The sequence below is a fragment of the Platalea leucorodia genome (assembly GCF_965183815.1).
Source record: "Platalea leucorodia genome assembly, chromosome: 1".
NCBI classification, from domain to species: domain Eukaryota; kingdom Metazoa; phylum Chordata; class Aves; order Pelecaniformes; family Threskiornithidae; genus Platalea; species Platalea leucorodia.
This window is the reverse complement of record NC_138823.1, coordinates 15391545-15411560: the sequence shown is the minus strand read 5'-3', so window position 1 is coordinate 15411560 and position 20016 is coordinate 15391545. Positions and strand designations below refer to the sequence as shown.

The following is a 20016-nucleotide window of genomic DNA, read 5'->3' as shown; positions in this document are numbered from 1 at the left end:
ACACCAGCTGGCTACAGTGCCTTACTCTGAGCTTCCCCTGCTGCTCTCCTGCCGTAACCCTTGTGACACAGCAATCCTGGGAAGCACGAGAGACTGGCTCCAAACAACTTGCCCTGGCCTCATACACTGAGTTGTAAATGAGAGGAACGAAGCTACACAACCCCCTTGGATGTTACCTGCCATGCTTGGACATCTTGGGGGGGGGACGACGACACGGACAGGACAGGGGAACCAAAAAAACAAAACAAAACAAAAAAACACACTTCTCAGGAAGAATTCCATTTTATAATTTCCACTTAAGTGGCAAACATGGCATCTTACAACGTCACTACAGACTTTGTCAGTACTTTCCAATAGTATGTCAGGAAATGCATCTAATGTTTTTAACTCTTGTCATTTGCTCACTTCCCTTCTCTTCTTGGTGGTGAAAGCACATGAACTTTCAAAGCACCATTCCTTCTCTTTGCCCATACCTCACCACCACCTGACAAGTTTTATGCTCGTGATGGGATTCAGTTGCACTGAAACAGCCAGTTTATGTTAATCAACGTCCTCCTGGAGCTTCTGAGTCTTCCAAGTATTTTTAAAGGATGAGGCCAAACACTCATGGAATTGTATCTAAATTCGTTGACCTGAAAGCACTTCTGAGTCTCCAGGTACACTCTTATCCTACAACCAAATTTCATCCAAGGGAAATGCAGTGACACACCAAGTCTATACTGTATCTTGATTCCTGCCTAATATGGGTTCATTTCTAAAAGCAGGGAGGGGAAGACGACCATATAACCTGCAATCATATCCACTCCCCACTCAGTCTAAATACACCCAAGGAGACTTCAGTGGGGTGACATTCTTTGTTGCCACAGCTTCATTTTGGGGTCTCCAGTTCCCACAATGGAATGCACCTTCTGAACTTCAGCTCAGTGTCTCCCTATACAATGTCTGAGGAGCATAGTGTACCTATTCAAAATGATAACTTGATGTCCAAAACAGACTCCTGGCCTTAGCTAGCTACATTACTCCTTTGGAGAGGGATCATTGACTATCTATCTTGTTAAAGACAGATGCAATGAATTGTGACTTTTTCAAATGTAGTAACCCAGATAGGAAAGCTCTAGGCAGTGGTTCAAAGCAGAGGAACACAGACTGCCACCAAGCTGGATGCACACTGGGGGGGCAGGGGGGACCATGGTGGCATGTCAAGAAGGGAAGCCCCATCTTCTGAAGTTGTGAGCAGGAAAGAAGGGTATAAATGTTATGGCCCGGGAAGGCTGCCACATGAATGTGGATGGGAGAAGACCCAAGTTCCAGTCCGGAATCCCATAATTGCTGATGCACTTTCGCAATAAACAGTAACTAAATAACATACAGAACTGGTACCAAGACTAAAGGCTGGAGTTCAGGTCTTCCTCTCCCCTGTCCTCTGTGCACCTCCACCACTGGTCTTATCCATCTCCTCTGCTATGATGCGGTGTGACAGTGTCAACTGGAGAGGTAGACACGTATCTCAGCCCTGCTTCCAACTGGCAGCTCTTTCCGAGCCACGTGTCCGAGTCCCTCAAGCTAAGGAGTGGTTGGAAACTATTGAGGAAAACAAGGGCATTGATGGAAGCACAGGGTATTTTTGAATGACAGGGGTTGTTACTTCTTTGCTCCACAGGCAATTTAATGTGCTGAAAACCCATCTATTAGATCAGATTCTCTGGAAATTTAGATGTGGAGACAACTAGTCTGAGCCTGGAGTGGCTGTAGGAATAAGGCAAAGTTGAATAACTGAATATTTGTCAAGAGTTGCACTTTTGGGCGCACCCTGAAATAGCATGATAGGTACCTACACTGAAACCTGCTTCAAAGCTGTCTTTCGGATGGTCCTGAACTTGCTTTAACGTTCCTGGCAGAGTTGGCATAGCAAATTTATGAGCTCACCATTTCTCACGTCTCTGAGGAAACACATGGCAGCATTCAGTATCTGTCAGAGTTGGCTAGGCACTGAAGGCTTTCCACCCAGGCATATCACATTGCTGCAATTCAGAGGATCACTTTGATAGAAGTTGGTTACAGGCTGCAAGTAATTTCAGTCTTGCAGCAGTTAACCTTGATGCCGCATCCCAGAATGCCCTAACCTCCTTTGAGTCTCTAATCCCCTTGAGGATTACCAAGGGGTAAGGCCAGAGTCATTGTCATTTTATGTCAGCAAGACTCCACTTCTTAGTAAAAATATTCTCCCGTAGGTAGATCCAGGGTCTCAACAGCACAAGGCTACTACAAGAGCCGTAGGACAGCAGAAGTTTACATAAACTTTCAGGAGGACACCAGCAACAAACATATGTATGCACTTTCCAAAGCCTATGCACAGCAGGAAAGGCATTAGACCAAACTTCATTAAACACTTACTATGAAAGAACTCATGATATAATTAGCACTTTTTTGCTCAAGAATCTCAAAGACACCACAGGTCAGGGCTGCAGGGGATCCACGAGAACTGTGCAGGATTACCTGCATGTATACGTTATCTGGTGGGTGCTGTCAGTCTCTCACTTTCCTGTGCAATAAACACTGGGAGGGAAGAAATCACCATTTCTCTCTTCCCTTTTACCTCTGCTGCACAAGAGCAAAAAAAAAAATTTTTTTTTGAGAACACTGTTGCAGAGATCAAAAGCCTTTTTCTACTGGCTCTGACCTAGTTCTTTCATTCTTACTAGAGGGAAAAAAACCCACTTAAAGGAACATTGTCAAAACTGTTAGGTCTAAAAATAGACTTACCTTGGCAGTGCTCCCATCTAGATGGGCTCATATTAAGGAGTGCAAACTCACTTTCCCCATACACACACCAATTCTTTCATCAATCAGGAAGCACTGGTACTACACAGCCCAAAGGACCTCCCAAGTCCACATCATCTCTTTTGGGACACTCAGGTATGTATTACATATAACTAGCAAGGAACTGTAGTATCCTCCAAATTCCTATTTCATATTTGCAAATCCATCACTGTCAGCTATCGCAGTAAAAAATTTGGGATATTTTCCTTAAATAAACCGCTGGACATTTGTTGCCATAACTAAACTCCAGCACTCCATGCTAAGACAGCATTAAAATAACCAAATTGGAGGAAGATTTCAACAGTTTGTTAGATAAAATGAAATCAGAATTCTTCAAGTATTCTCCACAAACTAGAACTTACAAAATATTTTCACTTCAGCCACACAGAGCATTTCTGAAAGGAGAAACAAAGAGTCTCTGGGTTCATGGCCGAGGCTGACAAACGGGCGGTTTCCACAGAACAATAGCGGTGGCGGAGCTGGTGGGGCAGCGGATGTTGGCTCCGGCCAGGAACTCCCATGCTCCGGGATCCGTGGTTCCCTTGTGCCCCAGGGACCTCTCCACTCCCTGCTAGTTACATCCCAGAGCCAGCCACTTGTGAGTTCGCACAAGAAGCCAGTTGGGCCAGCCATCCAGAAGCCTTGCTACACTCTATAAAAAGGTCTGAAGACCCAGGAAGCCCATCCCAGCCAAGAACCCAGCCAACTACTGCAGAGACTGCAAGGCCAGACAACCTCAGCTTAAACCAGGTTTTCAGGGCTTTCCTTATTTCCAAGCTTCCAGAGCTGATGGACAGCAGGTTATGCTCTCGAGATCCCAAGCAGCAAACCAGGAAAATGTTTTTCCAATGAAAACAAACAAATCAAACAGCTAGGGAAAAAAAGCAGTCTGTGTTTCCTGAGTCCAAGACATTCTGAGTTTAGAAAATTGGCATTTTTCTACAAAACTATCAATTTAGAAGATTTGATGGCAACTTTACTTTTTACTAGAGTAGGATCCACACACTGTGGTGATCAGAGCCATAAGGGACAAGTAGCCTCTCAGCTTCCCAAACAGAAGCTGTAATGACACGTTACCTGCCAAAAGTCACAGTTCATGAAAAGAACACGGCTCACACCCAGGGCTCCAACACAGCAGACGATGCATTAAGATAAAAGCATGCCTTTAAGCACAGTCACACAAAGAAACATAGTTCCAACAGAAAACGATGGATAATAAGAAGCCTTAAATATGCATGCACTACATTCACACAAAGTAGTCACAGCCACACGGCTACTTGTGCTGAAAAAGTATTCATCTTGCTGTGCTAGTGTGAGGGTAATACAATTATGCAAAGGCAAGAAAGTTGAGACCTTCGGCTGGGGCTGCACGGCTAGAAGGCGCGTCCCCTGGGTGGTGGATAGGGGATCCCTCTCTGGAGGGTGCACCGGATAAAATTGAAGAAGGTGCCGCGAACCAACGCAGCCTAAGGGAAGGCCACCCTGACAGAAAAACCACTAGCCCTCCAAGTCATGGGGGTTGGGCAGGAGACCAACTACCTCCTCCCGGAAAAAAAATAAAAAGTTGCAGAAACGACGAGCATCAACTTTCAGAGATGGAGAAAATCAGTAATGAAGTGAGGAGGAGGAGATGGAACTGGATCGGTCATGTCTTGAGGAAAAAAACAACAGAAGACTGTGCTGTGGCCCTTGGGACTCCAGAGCACACAGCCGCAGACCGATCGCAGTGGAAGAACGATGTTCGCACCTTGTGTGCCTCCTGGCACTGAGAGAATTCAGATTCAGAAGAAAGTTGAGAGAGAAAAACTCAAAAATGGGAGGAAAGCAGAACATACAGCCAAGAAAACCTGTTCTGAGAGACCACAGCAGGATTGCATCCTGAGGGAAGGAAATGGGAAGAAGGAGTTAAAGAAAAAATTCCCATCTCAGGAGAAGTGAAAGGCACTGCTTCCCAAAGCTTTAGCAGAGCTTTCCTTCATTAATATTTACAAAGCTTTTAGAGATTCTCAGATGGAAGGCACTGCAGATATGACAGGAATTATTACAGACCTGAAAAGATCTAGCACACAGACTGAGAAGGACTTCAAGTGAATAAAGGAGGATGACATTAGAGACCACACCGAAACAGGGGTTGCTGCTGGCATACGAACCATCTGGTACATGGCAGTCCATTTCATTTACTTACTTACCCACTACCGGGCACGCATGCCTAATTCACGTTGCTAAGTTTCTGCCACCGAAGAAGCAATGCTTTTATTCAAGACCACTACCTTTCCTCTTTATATCATTGCAGTCTTCAAAACTGCCATTCAGTAAAGCAGCCTGTGCATAAGAAATTTGTTTGACTCATGGAGAGGCTTATAGCTTAGGATGGACAACTTTGGATGTACACAAACACCTTTTGAGATATAGTGGTTTTGTTTACCTTTATTTGAGTTTGCCTAGGAAGCTGGGTTTCAGGCATGTTAAGCTGCCCACTGCCTTTAGTAAGCCCAAGTTTTTGCTGGACTATCATTTGCACTGCTCACTTGAGTACTCAGCAAGACAGCTTCAGCATGATTTTCAGCAATAAAGCAAGTGGTCTGCGATGGAACTGTAGATCTCAGCATATCTGAGAAATACAGGTCAAGGTGGTCTCAAGATGAGCATGTCAAAAAAACCCAACATACCCCAAATTAAGCATAGGAGAGGGGTAAGATAGCTGGTTTTCACACCGTGGACTTCTGAAACTTTCCCAAGAGCACAGGAAAAAGCAAGATGGGACACAAACCCCAGGATTCTCAATGCCTCGCTCTAAAGCGCTAGAAAACCAAGTTAATTTTGGAAGCGGACAGCAGGAAAGTGAATTTGCCTTTTCCCAAACACCTAGTCACATCTCTCCTCCAACTTCTGAAAGCCCCATGGAAAGGGAAGGCTGCCGCAGGAGCCCAGCATCTGTTGGAAGACCTCAGCAAAGCGTCCACCTTTCCAGCTCCTGGTAGGCACCACCTCAGTGCCCGGGTGCCTCCCCCGGAGCCGGGCACCGCACGAACGCCTGACAGCTCCCTGGTCCCCGGGAGCCGGGCACCGCGGCCCTTGGGCGTCTGCATCTCCTGCGGGGGGAAGGAGGGGCCGAGCACGGCCCGGCGCCGACAGCTCCGCGCCCACGCGTGAGGAGGGCCGGGGGCTGCCTGCGCTTCGCGGGTGTCACGGCCTCGGGCCACTCCGGGCATCTGGGCGGCACCGGGGGACGGCGGCGCCTGGGCTCCGGCGGGGAGGGCGCCCGGGCAGCTGCGCGGGGCCGCCGGGGCCGCTTGGGAGGGAGGCGGCGCAGGTCCGCCGCCCCCGCCGGGAGAGGCGGCACCTCCGGCCCGCCGGGAAGTTGCCGGACTGAAGCCTCCGGCTGCCGCAGGCTGCGCGGGCAGCCCCCGCCGCCGGGCGCCTCTCCCGCGGGCCGCCGCGGCCCGACCCCGCTCCACCTGGCCGGGGGGCAGGCGCCGCGCTGGGGGCGGCCGGGCCGAGGCGGCCGGGCGCCCCGCGGGCGAGGCCGGTGCAGCGGGCGGCAGAGCGGCCCCGCCGCCGCCTCAGGCCCCACGGGCGGGCGCGGCCGCCCCCTCCCACCCCCGCGCCGAGCCGGGCCGGCCCCGCCGCGGCGCAGGTGAGTGCCCGGGGGAGGAGACAGGGGAGGGACCCCGGGGGCGGCGGGCCGAGGACGCGGCGCCCTTACCTTCCACCGCCATCCTCCCGGCCTCGCATAGTGCGCCGGCCGCCGACCCGGCCCCGGCCCCGGCGGCGCTGCCCCGGCCGCCCCCCCGCCCGCGCGCGGGCTCCGCTCATCTGCAGCCGCGGCGATCAACCTGCAGCGCTCCCGCTGACAGGCGGGCGGGGCCGCGCGCCCGCCCCGCGGCACCCTGGGAAATGTAGTCCCGGCCCGGGCGGCCGGCCTGCCCCGGCCCCGCGGGGCCGCTGGGCACCGGGCCCAGGCGCCGCCTTCCCCTGCGGCCGGGGGGGAGCCCTCGGCGCGGGGCTCGGCGGCGGCGGCCGCCTCCGCGCGTACGTGCCGAGCGCGGGGAGCCGCGCGGGGGGCAGGCAGGGGCGCCGGTTGGGCTGTGGGCGGCGGGAGGGACGTGACCGCAGCAGGTGTGGGAAGACGGGGCTGAGCAGGTACCCGCCGGCAGAAGGGGCCGTTGCACAGGTGCAGGGGACGTTTCCCTCCCTGCGACTTCCAGCCTGGCGGCCCCGGGGCGTCAGCCCGCCCGCTGCTCTCCCTGAGGCGGCCGCCGGTTTCCCCCAGGGAAGGAGAAAGGCGCACAAGGAGCATCGGGAGCTTCCCATCAGCGCCTCGGCCCGCAGTGAGGCCCTCGGACTTTCTCCGTTCACCATCTCTATCCTGTCCAGCTCTGACAGACTGTCCAAAAAATCCAGAAGAGGAGGGCAATTAGGGACACCGCAACTGAGCTTTTACTTCAACTCCTCACAAGTCTTAACCAAACAACCGGGCACCCTGAAGACCTGTCCTAAAATATTTGCTGTCCAAAAAACAGCGGTGGGTTTGTACCCTTTTCAGTTCAATTTTGAGGTATCAAAAAAGTTTTGAAGATTTTTCCCCTTCAGAAATACCCATTTTTTATTTTAAATGTATCAACAAATACATTTAAAACATTTATCAGCAACCTACCCAGAAAGAGTCTGTCAGTTCGTTCACTCACCAAAGTTATGTCATTACTAAAACCGAGAGGAGCAGCAGACAGAGTATACAAGGGCAAATACAGACAGGGCACGAAAACATTTTCACGTGTTCTTTTTGTTTGTTAGCAGTGGTTATTGCAGCTAATAAGTGTTATTCAAGACAGGTTATTTTTGCAGAACAAACCTTCATGAGTTCAAATTAGAGTGCAAGAACATACAATGTGAAAATGAATAAGGTCTTCATAAACCCCAGGAATTTTGACATTCTTGAAATATCTAAAGCAACTAAAATAAAATGGGGCCTTCATTATTTATTTTATGACAAAAAAAACAGAGCCTATACAGAACGGCCTTAAAGCCCAACTCTCTCCTGAAGCCTTCTGTTACCAACTTTGCCCTGAAGACCTCACTTGTTCTGTGCTCTCATATGCATTTGAACTATTAGCCTTTATGTTGTATATGAGTCAAGATACAAGCTCCCCGGAGCAGCAGCCTTGTCTTTCACGTGTTTGCAAAGTGGTAGGCATACTTACAGTGCATTATAAGTAATAACGATTGAGAGGATATGCTGGTATTCGCAAGCACAATACAATCACACACCTGATCCCATACGCTGGGTGAAATAGGTTGATATTCACCTACTTTCTGTCAAGAAAATAGGGTGTTCCTAGATTTCACAGTTTTCAAATACATGTAATACACACATACAACCTTCAGCAGTTTCTTCTCAACATCACTACGTAAACTTTTGTGATTTTGATGACATTTTGTATTAATCATTAATCATTTATTTAATCATGACGATATTTGAAGGTATGTTAGAGTAATTACCTGGTTAATGCATATGTGAAGCAGTGCTTCCTTGGTTAGAATGAGTTAGAAGCCATAGAGTGAACAAATCCAGGCTCAGAGTTCAAGTGGCATGGATGTGGAGAGCTGGAGTCCGATCCCCATTCGTATGCTGAATTTCTGACTGGTAACTATGTTTCAGCTGTGGGCCCTGAGGACATCCCCAGTGAGTACAATTTTACTAAGCCCTTTAAACAGCCTTGTAGGGTTTAATTATGACTTTGTGCCTGCTGAAGAACAGCAAAATTATGGCTGTGACTAGATAGCAAATAGGGCATGACAGATGTTAAAAGGTGTAGTGTTTGATACCTAATGTTACATGATAGCTAGTGAAACCTAGTATTTAACAGTATCTAAAAACATCAGAAACTTCTCAAATTCTGGTCAAGACTAGGCAAATTGTAATTTAAGGTATGTCACTCATTAGAGAAAAGAGGCTGTAAATTGATTCAATTAATCTATGGTAAAGTACAATCTGTTTTGAGAAGAGCTTTCAAAAACATCAGTGAGAGCGAGCTAACTTACTAAAAACACCCTGCTAAATTATAGAGTAGAAAAAGACCAGCTTTCTCTGCTCAAAAAGAGCTATCTATCTCATCAAGCTTCCTGGCTTTCTTGCTTCTCTTTCTACCTTGCCTCTCTCCAGACAGGTTTCTTCTAAACTTTCTCTTAAAAGTGTAGCCAACTTCCTTTAGACAGACTCGGTTTGTCACAGGCAAGTCAATTTGCTGTGTACTTTGCTCTAGGTCACCGGCTGAAATAAGCAATACTGACCAGAGGCTCCTTAGCCATTCGAATTTTTCCTAGATAGGACGTCTGCCAGCTAACATTAGATGAAAGTACAGCCATCAACAGCATGGCTCTACTAGAAGAGTTCTGAGGTCTAAACAGGATGTTAGGCTTGTATACCTCCCTGCATTATCATCTGTCATCATTTTTCCCTTTTTATCCCCCTTTCACCTTACAGAAATCCAAGAGTCATTAAGCTTTAAGCACCTCTTTGTGCTCTTAAGTCCTTTCTGTAAAACATAGTGAAATCGTCACTCATCTTCATCTAACAACCTTGTTGGTGAGGTACTTCTGCCATATCATTGTGACTGAGGATTTTCAAACATGATTAATTATTCTGGGTGCCCAAACACATGCACAGAGACATCTTTCAGGGACAGTGGAAGAAACATCTGCAAATCATTGACCGCAAGTCAGGCACCAAGTGTCTCCGGCGGTGAACAGCATCACAGCCATGACTGAACATTTTTGGCTGTGATTTGCTTAGCTGAATGGGCCTAGGCTGTGGTGGTGAGATTAAAACCCTTCAAGGTTTGTCATCAAACTCAAGTGTGACAGAAATAGCCCTATCACAGGACCATCCCACCTGCCGAACAACTCAGTATCTGGACTTTCACATTGGCTTGCGTCTTGCTGGGAATCAGTACATGGAAATGTGTGGGTTTTTTCAAAGGTAACCAGTGATTAGTGCATTTAGGTTGGGGGAAGGTGTGGCAGGAACGTGCGTAGGACTATACTGATTTGATATTGATGGGGAATAAGAAGTGGGGTTTCCCATTTCAGTACCTCTGCCAGTCCTGAGGGCTGGAAGAGGCAGAGGGAAGGGCTGCACAGGCACACTCTCAGCACACACCCTAGGCCACGAGCTGCACTGGTTTGGTAATGAAAAACGAGGAAGTTTCAGCAGAAATTTTACGGACGCTACAGTGTAGGAGGTAGCTGGAAGTTCAGGTGTGAAAGCGGTGAGTAGAGAATTCCCGTGCAATTCCCCTCCCTTTGTCAGAGCCAGCCACATGGCTGGAAAAACAGCCTCAGGGATACTGGGTGCCAGCTGTGGAGTGAGAGGAGGAGGGCGGGGAGTTTCTCTGCGTTTGCTTCTTTGCTGTCGGAGGTGGTGTTTCCTGAGAAGACCTGCGGAGTCTCATGCAAATCCCTGAAAGGCACAGGGAGAAAACGCTGGGTGCATTGCTGATTTTTTTTCAGTATCCAACTTCATGTTATTAATGTTCTGTGGGGTTTTGATTTTAAGAGAAAAAGGTGCTCTATAACTCAACTAAGCATAAACTGAGAAAAAGGGGAGAAACCGAGTTTAGACTTAAGTCCCATGTGCTGATCCATGGAAACAGGTTCTTATTCTTGCGTGGATGCAATCCTACCGTCACAGAATGAACCAAGGTATGCTACATGCTAAAGTGTAAATACTAATATTCAGAAGCAGTTTTCTGGGGCCTGAGAATGACTTCAGAAGAGCTGTTAGGCAGGGAGGCTGTAGTCTGCCCAAAAATATAATAAACATGTTTAAAATGTATGTAATATGATTTCAACAGTATGCCATTAAGGCACTGAAAAGCAGGTTTTAATAGTGTAGTAGTGTAATTGTATAATTAATATTCTTTGTCTATACTATTGCTGAAGTATACTTTGAGTATTGTTTATCTTACACATCTGTATTCCCTTATTGTCAAAAATATCTTGCATGATAATCCATGATACTACAGGAGGTGCATTTGGGGGTCTGTAGGAGACTCAGAAAAGATCATAGGATGTCTTCAAGGTGTATTTTATCATTACTGTTGCAATTTCTGGTGTTTTCTCTTATTCTGTCCGTTCAGTAATCTATTTTTTTTTAATAAAAAATTATATTCTTAAATAGCCAATGTCTTCTGCTCTTAGTTGCAAGGAAAAAAATGGAATGTGGGTGTTAAAATACTCAGAAGATCCATAGAATTTATTATGTTTTATTTCATATGATAGAAAACTGGGGAAGGGAAGCAGATGGGTTAATATGATCTGTACATGTCTGGGGTGGACAGCAGTATATACAAATGTCTATCCTGTTACAAGCGTGAGGTTAATTCCACTCTCCGGTAACACCTATGTCTTATGTCATGCACAGAGAATGGTACTGAGTTTTGCCATCATCGAATGATCTGATGAGTTGTTTATTTTATTCATTGCTCAGTGGTAAACTAAAGAGAAATTTTATGCAAATGTGGAAACATGCCACACGTTTTCCTCCCGAAGCAAGTTTGTGACAACTTGCCCAGGAGGACAATCCAAAATCAGCAGTGGAGCTGCGTGCATAGACCACAGCTGTGGCTGCCTTGGATGACAGCTTTTTGAGTCAGGCTTTTCACAGCAGTGCGTGGTGCAAGGTTGGGAGAAATCAGGCATAAACTGAAAAAAGAGAGGTTCAGGCTGGCTATAAGGAAAACCTTTTTCACCAGATGAACAGTCATGAATTGGAGCAGGTTGGTTGCTCAGAGAGGTTTTGCAGTCACCATCCTTGGAGATTTCCAAGCCCAAACTGGAGGAAGCCCTGAGCAACCTGCTCTGATCTCACACCTGACCCTGCTTGGAGCAGGAGGTTGGGCTAGAGACCTCTTGACGTCCCTTCCACCCTGAATCATCCTGTGATCCGATCAACACTTTTAGCTACCCTGGGCTAGCACTGCTCTATAAAGCAGTGGTTTATGTTCCTGCTCTCTACTGCTATCATTAGCCTCAAACAGCCTTCCTTTGTACTGAAAACTAACCTGGCACAAAGCCTGTGAAGTGTTACCCCCACCAGCTACCTGTTCTCATTCACCAGTGACTGCCCAAAAGCATGTGGTAGCACAAGGAATTGGACAGTATGAGGTGGGAACAAGCAAGCAAGGGTAGCGTCACCAATGCAGAACTTGACTGTTTCAGTGGTAGCCTCAGATGAGTTTGGACTGGAGATCTGAGAGCAGTGAATGAGATTTATAGTTTCCTGAAAAATGCTTGGGTCCCTTTTCTTCAGAGAAAAGTAAAACATTGAGCCTTACCCCATAAGCTTTCCTCATAGAAAATGAACGAACCGTACCTAATAGAGGATGTATTTGTAACCAGAGCTAGAGAAACAGTCTACTATAGCAGGTCCAGAAAGAGTCTACCATAGCAGGCCCATGTGACCAGTTGACAGTTGGGTAACTTGTTTAAACAATCCTGACTTCTGCTATTATTTGCTGAACTGCAACTTGATGTAGGCTGGAACAATTCACTGCTCTCAGTAACCCACAATCACAGAATCACAGAGTCATTGGGGCTGGAAGGCAGCTCTGGAGATCATCTAGTCCAAGCCTCTGCTCAGAGCAGGTTGCTCAGGGTCATGTCCAGTCAGGTCTGAATGTTGCCAAGGGTGGAGACTCCGCAGCCTCTCTGGGCAATCTGCTCCAGTGCCTGATCATTCCTCACAGTTTCTTCTTCTATCTAAATGGAATTTCCTGTATTTCGGTTTGTGGCCATTGCCTCATTTCTTTTCACTGGGCACTGCTGAGAAGAGTCTGGCTCCATCTTCTTTACTCCCCCTCATCAGGTGTTTACACACATTGATGAGATCCTCCCAAGCCTTTTCTTCTGCAAGCTGAACAGGCCTGGCTCTCTCAGCCTCTCCTTGTATGAGAGATACTCCAATCCCTTAATCATCTTCATGGCCCTTTGATGGACATACTCCAGTATCTCCATGTTCTCCAGCCTGTCCAGGTTCCTCTGAATGGCAGCACAACCACCCAGTATATCAGCCACTCCTCCCAGTTTTGCATTATCAGCACACTTGCTGAGGGTGCACACTGTCCCACCATCCCAGCAGATCATTAATGAAGATGACAGAACAGTATCGGCCCCAGTATCGACCCCTGGAGTATACCACTAGTGTCTGATTTCCAAATGGACTTTGTGCTGCTGATCACAACCCTTTGAGCCCAGCATATCAGCCAGTTTTCAGTCCACCTCACCAACCACTTATCTAGTCTGTATGTCATCAGTTTTTCTAAGAAGGTGTTATGGGACACAGCGTTGAAAGCCTTACTTGTCTATTAAGCTAGTCATTTCATCATAGAAGCCTCTCAGGTTAGTCAGGCATGAATTCCCCTGTGGAAATCCATTTTGAACATGGATTCCATCCTAATGGCATTCCCATCCTAAATATTGTACATGGTTTCCAGGATTAGTTGCTCCATCACCTTCACAAGGGTCAAGGCAAGGATGACTGGTCTGTAGTTCTCCAGATCCTCTTTGCCCTTCTTGAAGATGGGAGTGACATTTGCTCTGTTCCAGCCATCAAGAATCTTCCCAAATTACCATGACCTTTCAAAGGTAACTGAGAGCCATCTTGCAACACTGTCAGCCAGCTCCCTCAGCACTTGCTGGGTGCAACCCATCAGGTCCTGTGAGCTTATATATGTCCAGTTTGTTTAAATGTTCCTTAACCTGATCCTCATCCACTAAGGGTATGTCTTCCTTGCTCCAGACTTTTCCACTGCTCTCAGGGGCCTGAGATTCCTGAAGGCTGGTCTTACCAGTAAAGATGAAGTGAAAAAGGCATTTAGTACCCTGGCTTTTTCCATTTCCTTTGTCACTAGGTCCCCTGCCCCATTCAGCAGCGGGCCCACATTTTCCCTAGTCTTCCATTTGCTGCTGATGTAACTGTAGAAGCTCTTCTTGTTGCCCGTCATGTCCTTCACCAGATACATCTCCAGGTGGGCTTTGGTTTTCCTAACACCATCCCTGTGTGCTTGGACAGTGTCTCTGTATTCCTCGTGGTTATAACAATTTTCTTGTCTGCTGTTTTGAGGATCCTGGACCTCTGGATCCTGGTTTGCTGTGGAGCTAAGTCAATTGTGCTTCTGTAAGGTCCTTATTTTGGCAATTCTATGCTGATTTTCACCGGCTGGGCATTCAGACCACTCCTACTACACTCACACATTAGACATTGATTGGTGTGTGCACTGATGTTTGTAATGTGGAGCCTCAGTGTTCTCAGGTTTGGGTAACACACGCATGCAGCTCTTCCTGATGGGCAGCTGGAAACATTTACACTTATGCAAAATAGATTTTAAATTCACATTGGTAGCTTTTGTCACAGGTGTAAATAACATCTGAGAAATAAAGTCTTAGCATTATCATAGCTCTTCTGGGTCTTCCCAGAAGAGCTGGGTCTTCCCATACATGAAGCTGTGCAGTATGGGACATGTGCATCTGTACAGAGCCCATCTAGAACATGATCTGCGTATGCACAGTAGGGCTGCTGCATGCTGAGCACAGTGCACTTACAACCAGAATATTTCATTTGAACAATCACAGTGGCCCTATCACACTTGGGCAAAATTCCTGTGCAAATAGAAAAAAGGACATACCTGGGGAATTCCCGATGTACAGAAGCTCCAGCCATGGGGAATCTGGAGCATAGAGCTTGGGATTTGACCTTTAACAACAGTAGTGTTTGTCACTTACCTCAGTGCCGGTAGGATGAAGCTATAAGTAATAATCAATACTGCATGGACTTCAGTGTAATAACATACCTAGTGTGATCCTCTGAAGGTCACAGCTAAAAAAATAACCTGTCTCTTTCTTTAAAAATCTTTTATATGTGCTGGATTTTGATGGGAGCAATTGTGTTATTGCAGATAATAATAACTTAATAATGATCAGAGTTGATAATGTCTTAGCATGATGACCTTTACCTGCTTATGAATGACTCAGAACAGTGTTGAAAAATTCAAGTGGTTGGCGGTGATTTGTGAGCATTTATTAAGGCAAATCAGGTAATTGCATTTAACATCACAGATGGCTTGTATTTTCTAAAGTGCTTTTATTTCAGTGCAATAAGATGACTCAGAAACTCAGTGGGATATTATGACCCTGATTTTTCATTGCCTTACACCTCATATAGTGAAAATTCCCAGTGCAGAGAACGTGTAGGTCCAGTCTTGAAGGATTTGATGCTGTTACTATGCAAACATCAACTTTTATCAGCAATGCAAAGCATCACAGCCCTATCCCCTTTCTAATGTTACTTTTCCTCATCTGTGTTATATTTTGAGATCATTCATACAGCGTTACTTTATGTTTTCCATTTGTACTTTGCATGCTTTTACTACGCAGAGAGACAAGAGAATTCATAGTGACCCAACAGAACATTAAATTGTCCCTGGCACCCAGGAAAAAACACCTACTCCACATTCCTAAAAGCCTTCCACTTATTTCTGAGCAGGTTGTTTTGTTTTGCTTTTTAATAGAAAGGGAATTCCATATGTATTCCAAGCATAAGAATTCAGAGCACTGCCTCCATATGGGCAAACATAACGTCTGCTATTTTTTGGCAGAGAAGCAGCAGCATAGGTCTGCTTCCTCTTGGCAGGGAGCACGAAGGGTAGCATTCATCTCACTGAACTTTTATCTATCAAAGCATCAAGCACTCAATAAGACGACATTTCCTAGAAGTCACCAAGGGGAGGAAAAGCAGCATTCATTGAAGGTGCTTGTCATCCTCTCTCCTGACAGCAGAAGTAGTACAGATGACCAGTGAGCTTAAACACGTAACTCAGAGAGGACCAGGTTTACAAAGCGAAATCCTACTCTCGCTGCCTACTTACTTTATTTTCATTTGTCCTTGAACAGAAATGCTCACAAATAGCAAGTGGGCACCCACCTCTCTGGAGCTTCAGCCTTAAAACCAGGGTTATTTCCTAGGAAGCGTGTTTTGCCACAATGTGGAACTCAAGAGAGCTTAAGAGACAGTGAAAACTACTGCTATTTGCAACAGCATTACAAAACTATAGTATTTCTGCCATGAGGCACTGTTGTATGCCAAGAAACACTACTCCAGAAAGAGCATTACCCAGAGAATCTGACGTACATCTCTGTTGGAGTTATGACAAAGAACCAATAGTTTCTCTCACTGACATTTTCAGCACCATACAATGATCTCCAGTACAGGCTAACAACAGAGCTTACAGCCTAGCACAGACCTCTACCACGTAAGCTAAGGGACTAGAAGCACTGACAGGAGGCAAGGTTGTAAATTACACAAAAACAACGGGATATAAGCATGCACAGGTTTTATCTATGCAAATGCATAGCTCAAGCTGCTGGTGCAGTGGGGATACATCAGCTGGAATGACAACAAGTAATTAACAGCTCTGTCCAGCCACTCTGCTAATCTAATCACTCAGCACTGCTAATCAAATCACTCCAGTAGCTGGAGTGGTGTTTCCCTGAATGCCAGCGCTTGCTAAAACTAAGCTAAGCACAAATGAAGTCATTCAGGTGTATTAACTTAAACTAATGATTGCAAATGAAGACAAGCTTTGGGAGTGCCAAGTCCTCAATTCCTACTTTCTCGCACCCACAAGCATCGTTCCAGGAAAGTGAATGGCATTTTTTTGGATTTGGTTGGGGTAGAAGCAAGGAGAAGATCCAACTGCAATATGGTTCAGTTGACCCACAACTCAGGAAAACAGAAGTCTCTGTTCACACTGGCTGAAGTGGCTGTGCATGGGTCTTGCTGTCAAGGCCAAGGGTAGCTAACAGACTGCTGAGGGTAGTTAAATAACCCTAATAATGCCCTGTGATACTTATTTGCCTGTCCTAGCAGGGAAAAAGACCAGTTTGGGGAACAGCACATAGCTACATGCCCAGCTTAGGCACTACCACTGCATGGGTGGGAATGGGGATGTGAGAGGTGTTGGTTTCTGGGGGAAGTTCACCTTTTCCACTGTCACCCAACAGCAGAAGCAACAAGCCCAGCTCACGAAGGCTCTTCTGAGCTGTCACTCCAGCTCTCTGGCCCTTTTTCATGCTTCCCTGTGGCCAAAGCAGCCTGCTGTCTCTCTCTCTGTCCCCGTAGTTATGTGGAAGTGAACATGGTCTATTTGGGGACAGGGGGAGGAGGTTTCTCCAGTGCAGAATTGATAGTCAGATGGAGGAATGTTAGTGAGAGAAGAAGATGAAATTTTTCAATTTCCATCTGTATGACTGTAAAACTTCCCACAATCCCTTGACATTTTGCTTCCTTAACCCAGCATTTTACAGTAACCCCAAAATCCCATTCCATTGCAAAGTTGGATTTTGCCACCCCAAAGATAAGCACAAAATAAGCTGTAAGTTATTTTGTGCTCATCTTTGCAAGTGGCTTTGCCTGAGCTGGAAATTTTGGAAGACAGCAGTGCCAGACAGCATTGCAGCCTCAGTGTGTTACTTAAGTGCCCTCGCAGACATTACAGGGCTGTACCAAACTGGGTGAAGGTGTCCCCAGGTGCCCTACTCTGACACATTCCAATGGAGTTCTGAATGGAGCTCTGAAACATGCAGTAAGCCCAGAAATGCAAGTGGTGTTTGTGCCTCTGGTGCGCCGATGTTCCAGCATCGATTCAGCTGTCTAAACACAAGTGTCTGGTGCCCTTTGAGATTCTTTCAGTGACATCTCTGACAATCCTTATGGTGGACTTTTCCATCATAGTCTGGCTTCCTACCGACCAGCAGGAGCTGGTGTGATTGTCCTCTTGGGCTCTGGGACGGAGACTACAACCAGCAGTTGTGTACTTACTGTTTGTTGTCCCAGCTGCATGGAAATGCCTGCCAGGAATAACAGACCGGGGAACGGCTCCTCCTCAGCCCCATGTGGAAGGTGCTGGTAGCCTTCGTCCTTGTCAGCCTGCACTCTGCCCCGCGTGCATCACAGAGTAGCCAGAGGCCATCCTCATCCCCAACACCGGGGCAGCACGATGCCTTCGGTGTGGTCGTTCACCGGCAAAACCTGCTGGAGGTCACGGTGCACAGGGGCACGGTTCTGAGCCACGCTCAGCCCCGATGAATACGTCCTGAGTGCAGGTGTGCAGCCCAGGAATGAACTGCGGTCAGCCACGGGGATGCTATTGGTTCAACCCACGCGACGCAAGGAACTGTAGCCTGACTGGCGTGACTACTGAGGGCAGTAAGCAACTGAGCACTGAGCTTCATGGCTTTCATAGCATTTTTTCTCCAAGATAACAGGCAAAAGTATTCTTTTACTGTGTGTCTTACAGGTAAGAAATCTGTGCTTTCTCCTAAGATTCCTACTGTATGTTATTTTTAAGAATGTAAGTAGTAATGAGTTCATTATTTTTAATACACAGGAAGAAAACAAAGCACAATGTTTTATTTACGCTTTTATTTTTCTATTTTATTCCTTTTTTTCTACTAGTTTGAACACATCTTTTGCATGCTTATAGCATCAGAAATCTGAGTTATTACGTGACAGAACTACAGATTCCAAATATGACTTTCTTACCCCTTTCCCAAAGAACAACAAAAGAAAAGATTTTGTAATACACAACAGCCTTGTAAGGGTTTTAATGCTTCTCCTTTTTCCTCTCTACTGCTCCAAAAGATCTTGTTGAAGAGTTTTCTTTTAATTGAGTCTGGAAACCATCCACTTTTAATGAGAACTTACCGACACCTAATTGCCATCTGCCTCCTTCAGTTTCTCTCATAGGACTGCTTCATTTTTCCTTTGTGCTCTGAACTGCTTCTCCGTTGCTGCTGCTGTTTGTACTCCAAGTGAATTCTTAGGTCTTCTTAGCCTAAGTTTTAAGCCCTTTATTCGGTATTTCACCTCTGCCTATTCCAGAACTACACTAAAAAGCCCTTAGAGCTAAATACTTATTAGCTGCAGAATGTAGACACAAGCTTCCTACCACAACATGGATGATGTTTGCTGGTGTGCGTGTTTTACAACAGTGTCTTTTCTTAGCTGATGACGCCATATCAGAAAGGCAAAGCAGTACACGGCAATACGGTGTGAGAAAAGTACTGCAAATCTCACGAACATAGAAAGGAGCGGTATCTTCCGCAAAATGAAATCTACCCTTTTGCTGAGAGCCTGCGCAAGGACGTGCCTTTAATAAGGCCTCCAAACGAGCTATCAATACTGCTTTGTGGTGGCCTTCTGCCCCGTGGTGAGTTCACCCCATGTCAGAAGCAAGGAATCTTTCACTGACTGAGGGCTGAATAGGTCTTTCAAGAATGTTTGGCAAGCCACATCTGAACATGCTCTTACTGTTATGCCATAAAAGGGTTTATAGAAAGTCTCCAGTGAAGATTTTCCCGCTTTCCTTCAGTAAACAGTTTCTTTCAAAATTCTACTGATGTTTTCAGGTTCTCTGGTTTGCCTGAAGGTAAGCTTCCAGTGATGCCCCTGCATCGTGCTTTGCTCCCTTAAGAAGTTGTTCAAATCCTAAGACAGTGAATTGTGATCCTTGGTCAGATATTGATTCTCTGAGATTTTCTTCCTGGCTGAAAACAGTAGAGAGAAAAGTGAGCTATAGTAGCAGGTGCAATTTGTGGCATTAGTGCTATTTCTGGGCATTTCCTAGCAGGAGGAGAGCAGAGCAGCAGTTAAATGGTGCATCAGCTCATGGGCCCGCCATGTCAACCGTGCCGTGCTGAGCCGTGTAAGTCAGGCTGGAAGGGCAGCGTATTGGTCACTGTTATCTTCTTAGGAATTCTGTAAGTAATTAAATATTTCATATTAATTCGAACTAGAGCATCCAATACACATTCCACTGTCAGGTTTTTCTTCTGAAAATGCGTTGAAGCTTGGCATGAGCCAATTGTACATATTTTGCCTGTCATTTTCATGGAATAACAAGACAGTGAGTAACTTACACTGCACAACTGCATTTGGGGAAAATTCCTTTGCAATCTCAAATTAAGGTGCTTAGGATTGTTAGGCCATCTTGTTGCCAGAAAGCCCCTTAACTTTCATTGAATCAGATGTGATGAGAAATTTCTTTCAAATAACTGCACTAACCATTCCAGTACTCCCAACAATTACTTGTCATTGTGCAAACACCTAGTGAAGATAAAGACCTGTGGAACATCTGTCCT

General features: G+C 46.3%; 1 protein-coding gene across 1 annotated transcript in view; it reads right to left on the bottom strand.

The window, feature by feature from the left end:
- The window catches only part of SAMD12 (sterile alpha motif domain containing 12), a gene marked incomplete at both ends in the record, with an annotated part of 128457 nt that extends 121918 nt beyond the window's left edge, over window positions 1-6539 (bottom strand). Inside the window, one exon of the mRNA XM_082315777.1 lies at window positions 6527-6539. Coding sequence (XP_082171903.1) covers window positions 6527-6539 — 13 coding nt within the window. The remainder of the gene's footprint in view (window positions 1-6526) is intronic.
- Window positions 6540-20016: the final 13477 nt, after the last annotated feature.